Genomic DNA, 9,146 nt, shown 5'->3' with positions numbered 1-9,146 from the left:
TAATAAACAATTGTTCAGTTGGCCTGTTGCCACTGGTAAATTACATAGCATTAAAAAAATAATGCTTTTCATATTAGGCACTAATTAAAGGTTGGGGCAGTTTTAAAAACAAGAGCGGGAGCGGGAGGGGGCGGGAATCAAAGAAAATATAAAAATGTTCTTTTAAGAATTATGGGAGGTTAATAAAGTGTGTCAGTTAGAGCAAACCTACATCGCCCCTAGCCACAGCCAGGCTGGAGCCGACACAATTGGGCCTCAATAAGATAATGATATTCCTTTCTCTGCTATTAAAAGCCTCCCAGTGCAAAGTTAAAATGATTTATTTAATTTAGGAAATTATGAGGTGTAACTTCAAAGCCCCGGCCGTTAGTAATGGAAAATACCAGGTTGTTGAAAATTATCATAATAATTGTTTGGAGGACTCGCAGGACACATCAAAGTCTTCGCTGGCACAAATGGAGTTGGGGTCGGGGAGGTGGGGAGGCAGCCGGGGTTTGGATTTGATTAGGACCCGAATCTTATCAGGGTATAAGATTCGGGATTCCGCAACCGTTTCCGTCCCCCCCTCCCCAATCCCTCCGCACACCCCCGGATCTGGAACGGAAAGGGGGAGGGGAACGATTTGGGGGTGAAAGCCCTTTTTCCTGCTTTGTATTCAAGGCCTAGCGGGAGGGGGGAGGCAAAGGGTCGGAGCGAGCGACGTCGGGACCCCGAGTTGACAGCTGACTTTCCTTCCTCTCGGCATCACCCCGGCCGGACTGGATTTTTACACTTACATTCAAAAGGTCACACACTCACCCCTCCCTCGCAGAGGCCAAGGAGAGGGGGTTCCGCGCTGGCCCCCCCACCCGAGCGGCTTTCCTAGCGCCGAGGTAGTCGTGGGGTTCTGAAAGGGCCAGGCAGGCAAGGTTCAGCGCAAAGCCCGGGTGCGCCGGACGAATTATGTTAAAAGTGAGGCCTTCACTGGCCCCCTCCTGCTGGCCATTCAGCTCCCCCAATCCCAGGCTTCAGGAGGTGAGGGGGGGGAAAGGGGACACAGTTCCGAATACCTGCACCCCCGCGATGGAAAATTTAGACTCTAAAAACGCAGCGAGAGAGAACTCCAAAGGCCCGTGCGCTCTCACTTTGGAAAGCTGCGCCCGCCGTCGAGCCCCCACATCCTGCCCGACCCCAGCACACGTCCCTCACAGCCTGCTCTGCCAGTCCCAGGACCCACCTCAGTCTCTCCTCAGCGCCTCTGGGGTCTGCCCAGCACCCCAGTGAGCCTTGAAAAGCGCTCTGGATACACACTAGGTCCGTCCACTGCGGAGCTGGAGACAAAGATGCTCTGGTTTGCCTTTTTCAAAGGAAATAGAAACCCACCTTCCAAGTAGGGGTGTACCCCCCGCCATCCCAAACTAGTAATCCGGCTTCATTTCGGCGGCTTTTCCTCAGCCTGCAGCTGCCTGAAAGCCACCGCTGGCCAGTCAAGGCTCTAGTGACCTTCCAGGTGCCCGCGAGAAGCGGCGGGGACCTTGCGAAGGGCCGGCAGGGCGGGCGGGCATTGGAAAGGGGCGCGCAGAGAAAGCCAGCCGCAACCCAACTCCGGCCTGCAAAAGTCTGTCTTTGCCTGGGTTTTGAGGGCGCTCTCAGGGCTCCCAATGGCTGCCTCTCCCAGGCTCCCCCAGCATCACGATGGGGGTCGCGACCCCCAGCTCCCCACGGGGGTGGGAAGACTGAGTCACAAGCAGAGCCTGGCGTCATCTGGGGGCCCCTCCCTGCTCTGCACCCCCACCCCCAGCCGAGCTGAGATCGCCCGAGGCTGCGGGGTCCGAGAGGCGCCAGGGATGGAAGCCGGGTGGAAGCGCTAATTATGGGCCCAATTCGGCGGGTGATGACGCAACCCGGGAGAGCTCGGGCCTTCGGAAAAGGACTTATCTTCCACACAGAGGGCGCCCAGCTAGCTACCTGGCTGGCACGGAAGGTTCAGGCTAGGAATGCATAGATGCGCCCTTTGGGGATTGGCCTGAGAATGGAGCAGCCAGAGAAGTCGGCTCCCAAATCCAAAGCAGGTTCCCTGGGTGGGCGTCTGAAGCTGCACACTCGAGCTGGGAATCGTGGGCTATTTTACCTGGCCGCTGACAGCCAGAGGGAACTGGCATTCAGACTTTGCGTAAAGGAAGCTTTCTACCTTGAAGCTAAATTCTAGGGGTCACCTGACTCCAATGGTCCCAGCACACCACTTTGCAACCAGTTTGCTGGGTCCTTCCTTAAACCTGGCTGGGAAAAGTAAAACTGGGTCTGTGGAATTTGATCTCTCCAGAAGAGCAATTCTCTTTAGTATCAGAATGTACCTGGTTCATTTATGCCACAGAAAACAGCCTGTGACCTTTCTCTGCTTTTCACACACCCCTCACCAATTTATTTTATTGGGGCGCGCCTCCCAGGTCAAGTCTAAGGATTTCTATATCCGGTGGAATGCAGGCTGCAAGGAAGTGAAGTGCTCCCTTTACTCCCCACTTTCAAGTTGTTGTTTGGGTGACAGCCATATCAAGTTCAAGATTTTCCTTTGATCATCTTCTAACCACTCAAGATTCTTTCCCCCAGGTTGTATCCTCATTCTCCTAAACTCAAGTCTTTCACTGTTTGGTACAGCAATTAGCCAGGTCCACTTCTCAGGAGTTAACAAAACAGGACTGATTCCTCCTTTTCTGCAAGTGTCCCCTTCTCCCCAGATTGAATCTGGCCACAATTCGAAAATAATAATCCTGCCCCCCACTCCTTATCCCATCCCAATCGAGATGCAGACTTATCTGTAATAAGTCCAGCTAAATACAGGAGAGCACCTTTTAAAAGAATTGTGAGTTTGCACAAAACTCGACTGCAATAAAACAAACATTTAATTTAACTCAGAATAAGAAATAACTCTTCAATAAAATATATAAAATTATACAAGGCACCCTTTCAAAGGGATAAAAGGATATTGGATGGGGGTGAAATCGGAGGGAGCAAACTGGGCTGTTTGACAATATCCCTTTCAACAAGTCAAAACATGCCTTTACCCTCTGCCCCCAACAAGTTGAAAGTACACATAATTTTTTTTCTAATATGTTTAACACATACAATAGGCACACAGGGAAAGCATGATTTTTTTTCTCATTCTGGGTCTAAATATTTAGCATATAGGTAGGCAATGGTTACAAGATAAAAATTTTTCTTTTAAAAAAGCAGGTAATTAACTACACTTCTTGCCCTAACTCCCCCTCTATTACCTTTACAATATGAAAGGACCTAGTATTTCTCAGCACTCATCCACTCTTCTAGGCCTACTTTCAAGTTTCCATTCTCCAATTATCAACAAAAACCCTGAGAGAGGACTTAAGAAGTACTACTTCATTTTTTTTTCACCTTCCCTCAGGCCTTTTTCGGTCTTCCCCCCCCCCTCCTTCTTTTATGGCTCTTCCAAATACAAAAACACAAAGGTAAAATGTTTAACAATGTAGAGAGTAGAGAGGGTTTGAATCTGATGGCTCTCTAATGCATTTTTTTGAACCTGTTAAAATGCAAAAATTGGTGGCCTGGAGGAAGCACCCTGAACCTACTTTCTAGACACTGTAGCTAATTCTAGTATTTATTTTTCTTTAAAAAAAAAAAAAAAAAAAAAAAGGCCCATCAAAATCCCAACTGCTGCAACCTTTAGCCAACAAGATATCTTCCCCTCAGGAAAACCAATAGGCTTTCAGCTATGTCATTTACTTTTAAAGGTGAGAGATTTCAAAAAGAGGGAAGGGAATCTAGGTTGTGTATGTGTGTGTTTCCTGTCCAAAGAATTTGAGCATTGATGTCAACTGTATAAAAAAGTACTCTGTTATATATATGTATATATACATATATGTACACAACACACACACATACATACACACACACCATTGGAGCCAATCTTTGTGGAAGAGGGAGGCACTTTAAAGTTGACACCAAGAAAGCAGGGCTTGGATGCCTGTCGCCTAAAAAGAACTGCTTTTGTTTTTTGTTTTTGAGCTACTACTGCATGACCGGGTTCTTGCTGGGGTGGTGCATGAGCACGCACGCAAGCAAGCACGCACGCATGATCCCCGCGAGTGAGTCCGGGGCAGGTCCTAGCTTGCAGCAGGAGCCCCCTTTGCACCAACATCCATTCAGGAATCTGGGCTGCAGCTGGGGGTGTCTTCCTTAGGAGAGATGGTACATGCCATAGCCCACGGGGGTGGTGTAGAGTCCGACGGGCGGGATGGGCAGCACAGGTCTATGGAAAGGGTAGGACGCGCCATAGAGCGAAGCTTGCAGAGGTGGGTTGATGGGGAAGGGGAGGCTGAACCCGGATGGTAGCATGGGTTTCGCTGCCATTTTCAGCTTCTCCAGTTCGGCCTCCTGTAGTCTCTTGGCCTTGGCCCGGCGGTTCTGGAACCAGATTTTTACTTGGGTCTCTGTGAGGTTCAAGGAGCTGGAGAACTCGGCGCGCTCGGCTATGGACAGATACTGCTTCTGGCGGAACTTGCGCTCCAACGCCAGGAGTTGCGACGTGGTGAATGGGGTGCGGGGCTTGCGGTTGGTCTTGTGCTTCCTCAGGGTACAGGTGGTGGGGCTCAGGTGTCCTGGAGAACAGAGGGGGGCAGCAGGAGGGGGTTAGCAAATGATGGGGAGGTCGGCCCTCACCTCCCGCTTCCTCCATCCAAGCAGGGGGGTTGGGTTGTCCAAACTTAGATGGCTTGACTGCTTTCTTGAAAAATGGTACCCTAACCCCCGACAAGTTGGTAGACTAGAGCCATAACTTCTCGAACTTTCTAAACAGCAAAGGAGTGCCAGAAAAGAGTCAGGCTTCTTCGAGAAAGAACTCTTCTCTTCTGAGCGGAAGTTGCTCTTCTTTTAATATAAGGGCCAGGATGCTGGCTTCCACAGCTTATATACTACTAAATAAGGGCCGGGTTGCATGCTTATCCACCCCCACCCACACCACCCTCAGTGCCCAGGCTGGATCTTCAGGGCAGGAGAAGCAAAATGGACAGAGCTCCCTGCAACTAGGTTGGTTCCCCTCTCTGGACCAAGGAAAATGGGCTTGTCTCCACCTTTTGTCTCTCCGAGACAAATGAGCAGCATTTTTTCAGGTGGCAGCGAAGGCAACCCAGTGCCAATATGTGAACAGCCCCTCAAGTTTTCTGAAACCTGCCAGTTGAGAAGACCTGGATTGTCTTTTTTTTTTCCCCCCACTAGATGCTGGAAATGGGCTGAAGTTTTCTCAGGCCGGGAGTTGAGGGTTCTATAAACTTCACTAAGAAGGGAAGAAGCCGGGCTGGAGAGATAGCACAGTGGTAGGGCATTTGCCTTGCAAGCAGCCGAACCAGGACTGACAGTGGTTCAAATCCTGGCATCCCATATGGTCTGCAGGAGCGATTTCTGAGCATAGGGCCAAGAGTAACCCCTGAGCAGAGCCGGGTGTGACCCAAAAACAAAAAAACAAAAAAGAAGAAGAGAAGAAGCCCCACTGGCCCATAAATGCAAAGGAAAAAAAATACCAACAAAACCCCAAACAAACACTTATGGACACCTCTCAAAAGAAGGGAGTGAGATAGCACGGGAGCCATGGCTGACTGCTAATGCTTGGAACAAATGTATATGTGAGTCTTGGTCTGCCGGCATTTAGAAAGAGTTCATTAATCATCAGCCAACAACTAAAAGGCACGCTGTCCAGACTCTATATTTAAAACGGATCCAATTATAGTCCCTGCACTGGCAAGCTTTGTGAACCCGGAGCGTCAAGTCACTTGGAGCTTCTCTTCCTCCTGGACAGAGGTGGTTGAGGAGGTGGCAGTGGGAAGGCGTGTGCGACTGGGCATAAGTGGGGGGTGGGAGAGCAGCATGCTAAACAATTAATTTTCTGCATTTGGCTTTTATGAGCTATGCTAATTTCCCCAACGCAGCCACAAAAAGAACTCCAAACTCCTTGCAGGGAGAATGTCACATTTCTTGTTTAGTTACTTTGGTGGCCTCCAAGAGAGAGAGAAGTTTACACTTCAGACTAGTGTGTAGCACAGCCTGGCCTCCATTTTCCATGTTAAAAGGATTTAACATGGGATTCCCCCCACCCATATACACACACCCCTGCTGGGACAACCAGGAGTCAACACTCCTCCTAACTCTTTAAGTGTCCGTGAAAAAAAGACAGACTGTTTGGGGGGGGGTCAATAATTAATCATAACCAAAGAAACCTACAATAAGCTCCCTCTCCCCAAAAGGGCCACTTTTGCATATGCTAATCCCTAAGTAAACTCCATAGTCATAAACCCCAGTCAGACAGGGCTCTTTCATTTACAAATAAGAGATGATCAACACCTGGTCTAGCAGACCTGCGAAATTCTCCTGCCCTGGAGACCAAAAGAGGAGGAGGCTCAAGACCCGGCAGAAGGGCAACTGTCTGCACTTCGTCTCTGTCCTGGAATTCTGAAATCTGGGTGGTGGCAAGGGCACTGTCACCCCCACAGAGGCGAGAGGTCCTTCCGCAGGACACTCTATGCACACCCCTACTAATTTTTAAAACAGCCAGAGGAAGGATGCGATTATACAAAGCAAAACAGCATTTATCCTACTTCCTCCGAATAACAAAACTGGGCCCTCGGTGGAAGGCTCCTTCCCACAGCCTCAGGCTTGGTCGCCCTGACGTTCCCTGAACCCACATTCTTAGGTCCAGGCCTCCAGGCCCCACTGACGACTTCTTTCTTTTTTTCTTTTTTTTTTTTCTTTGACTGAACACTTTCTCAAAATTTTCAAGTTCTTTGGTTTGTTGGTTGTTGATTTGTTTTTATTTTTGTTTTGGTTTTGCTCCAGGGGTCAAAGTGGCTTCTTTTCCACCCAAACACTTAAAATTCAAGGCAACCTCTACTTAGATCTTTGTGGCAGAGTGTGGAGGTAGGGAGAATTTGGGCCTAAAAATATAAGGGTTTTGATTTTTGAACCCCCACAATGTACAAGGCCAGAATCCTTAAATGGCCACAGGGCTCTTGACGGACTTTAGAAACACAGGAGCCCTCCAGATTTGTCTGCCACTCAGAAAACCCATTGGTTCCCCCAGGCTCTAGTCTACCATCTAGAAAATGGGTTTTTTTCCTAACCAAATTCCACCCAGTCCCTGAGCACAGCCTTTCCCCTGCATGGTCAGGGCCCTCTGTCACCAGATAATTCAACGTTTTCAAGTTGTTGCTGACAGAGTTTTGTCAAGCCCCAATTCGATGTTGAACCATACTATCTGTGAACCAGTGGCTGACTTCTACCACACAGAGATCTGATAAGATAATAAGGTGAAAAGTCCCATAAAAGCACCATGCAAACTAGTTTTAAATTCTTTGAGTCCTTAATCTCCACACCCTTTGCATCTTTCAAAGTTTCTAGCTGGGTGGAGAAAGATGCCAGAGGGGACAGCTGGTGACACTAGGGGACTCTCTCTCTCTTCTCCCCCCCCCCAAACACACACACACAAAGATGCAATACTATAGCTCTGGTCCTGACCTTCCTGCCCAGTCAATGTAGCTGGGTCCCGTCTTTCCCAAACTTCTGGGTGTCCGCTTCCCCACCTGGTTCCAATCTCCCTTCTGGATCTGAGAACTAAGGAGCATCACTTTGTACACTCTCGAGCTAAGGCTAAGCGGTTGGAATGCAGTTAATTATTACTCGAAGCCCAGCAGAACCCGCTCCCCGCGAAGCGAAGCTCTGACCACCCGCCTAAGGGGCACGGTTGTGGAGTCAGTCTCCCTAGTCTAGTGTCTAGTTTCCTTAGAGTCCAGGGTGCCCACCACCACGGGGACCCACGCGAGTGATTGAAGTTTGTCCCAGATTCTAGTAAAACTCATCTATCAGAAAGTTTTGTGGGGTGAACGATACGCCGGGGCGGGGGTGAGGGATGTCAATTCACTGGATGGTCAACTCTTTGCCAAGTGGTGAGTCGCCACCATTCGGGACCCGCGGACAGTGAAGCGACGTGAAGCGGCCCCGGGAGCGCAGGGGGCTGAGGAGGGGGAGACTGCGACAAGAGAGTGGCACAGCCTCCCAAGATCCCGAGCCCGCAACAGCTTGGGGACCCCCCGCCACCGCCACCGCGCTTAGCCAGGTAAGGCAAGGCACCAGGGTCCGGGGCCAGCGCTGCGGCGACGCGAGCGCGTCGGCGCGCGGACCTCCGCGCGTAAGCGGAATGGAGATGCTTTTGCGGACGGCGGCGCAAAAGCGGGGTGCGTGCGGGTGCGTGCGCGCGCGTGTCCCCGCGGCCCCCACCCGCCGGCCTTCGGCGCCCCCGCCCGTGCCCGGCCCGGCTCGCCAAACTTACTGGGCGGCGGCGAGTACCGGCCGGAGTCCTGCAGCCACGCCGCCCCGTCCTCGGAGCTCTCCGACTTGACCGAGGCCGTCTCGAAGGGCTTGGACGCGGCCCCGGGGCTGTGCGCCTCGCGGGCGCCGGGCGCGGGCAGCAGGAGCGGCCGGAGCGGGGCCCCGGCGCAGTCGGCCGGCGGCGGGGCGGCCTCCTTGGGCTTCTTGTCCGACATGAGCGCCTCCACGCTGAAGGGCAGGCTGGAGACCTTGACGCGCCGCTCCTCCGCGCCCCCGTCGGCGCCCCCCGCGCCCGGCCCGGCCCCCCGCGCCAGGCCCTCCGCGTCCGCCGCCGACTGGCCGCTGCCTCTGGGCGGAGAAGCCATGACGCCCTGTGCCGCAGCTCCCGGCGCGCGACTCGGCTGGCCACCCGGCCGCGGCGACTCCAACTTTTGGGGGGGCTGGCCGTGGCCGAGGGGAGGGGCGCGCGCCGCCCGGCCAGGCCTCCGCGCCGAGGGGGAGCCCGGGCAGCCAACGGCAGCCGGGGGTGGCGGCGACGTCACGCGCTCCCGCCGCCGATTGGGCCTCCCCGCGGGCCGGCCCCCTCTTTTTTTCCTGTTTGAAATAAATTAGGACTTAATTACAGGCGCAGTCGGCAGAGTTGTGATTAGGAGATCCCTCCAGGCTTATAATCACGCCAAAACTGAAAAGGCCGAGGCGTAATTAAGGCTGATTATTTAAAGAGGAAGTCCTCGAGTCTCTTTTCTTCTGACCCCTTCTTCTTTCTCCTTTCAAAGGCAGCCCCGAGCCTAGACTGCCGCCGCCAACCGCCGCCTGAACTC

The 9,146-nt window shown here is 52.2% G+C and overlaps 1 protein-coding gene across 1 annotated transcript; it reads right to left on the bottom strand.

Moving 5' to 3' along the window:
• Positions 1-3,785: 3,785 nt before the first annotated feature.
• On the bottom strand, positions 3,786-8,690 carry MSX2 (msh homeobox 2). The gene is made up of 2 exons (XM_049776087.1): positions 8,327-8,690; positions 3,786-4,610 (listed from the first exon to the last, which is right to left on the bottom strand). The coding sequence occupies exons 1-2, from the start codon at positions 8,688-8,690 to the stop codon at positions 4,189-4,191; spliced, it is 786 nt and encodes a 261-aa protein (XP_049632044.1). The 3' UTR covers positions 3,786-4,188.
• Between the last annotated feature and the right edge of the window lie 456 nt (positions 8,691-9,146).

Source organism: Suncus etruscus, chromosome 6, assembly GCF_024139225.1.
Source record: "Suncus etruscus isolate mSunEtr1 chromosome 6, mSunEtr1.pri.cur, whole genome shotgun sequence".
Classification (NCBI taxonomy): Eukaryota; Metazoa; Chordata; class Mammalia; order Eulipotyphla; family Soricidae; genus Suncus; species Suncus etruscus.
Note: the sequence above shows the minus strand (reverse complement) of the source record. Positions and strands in the feature narration are given on the sequence as shown.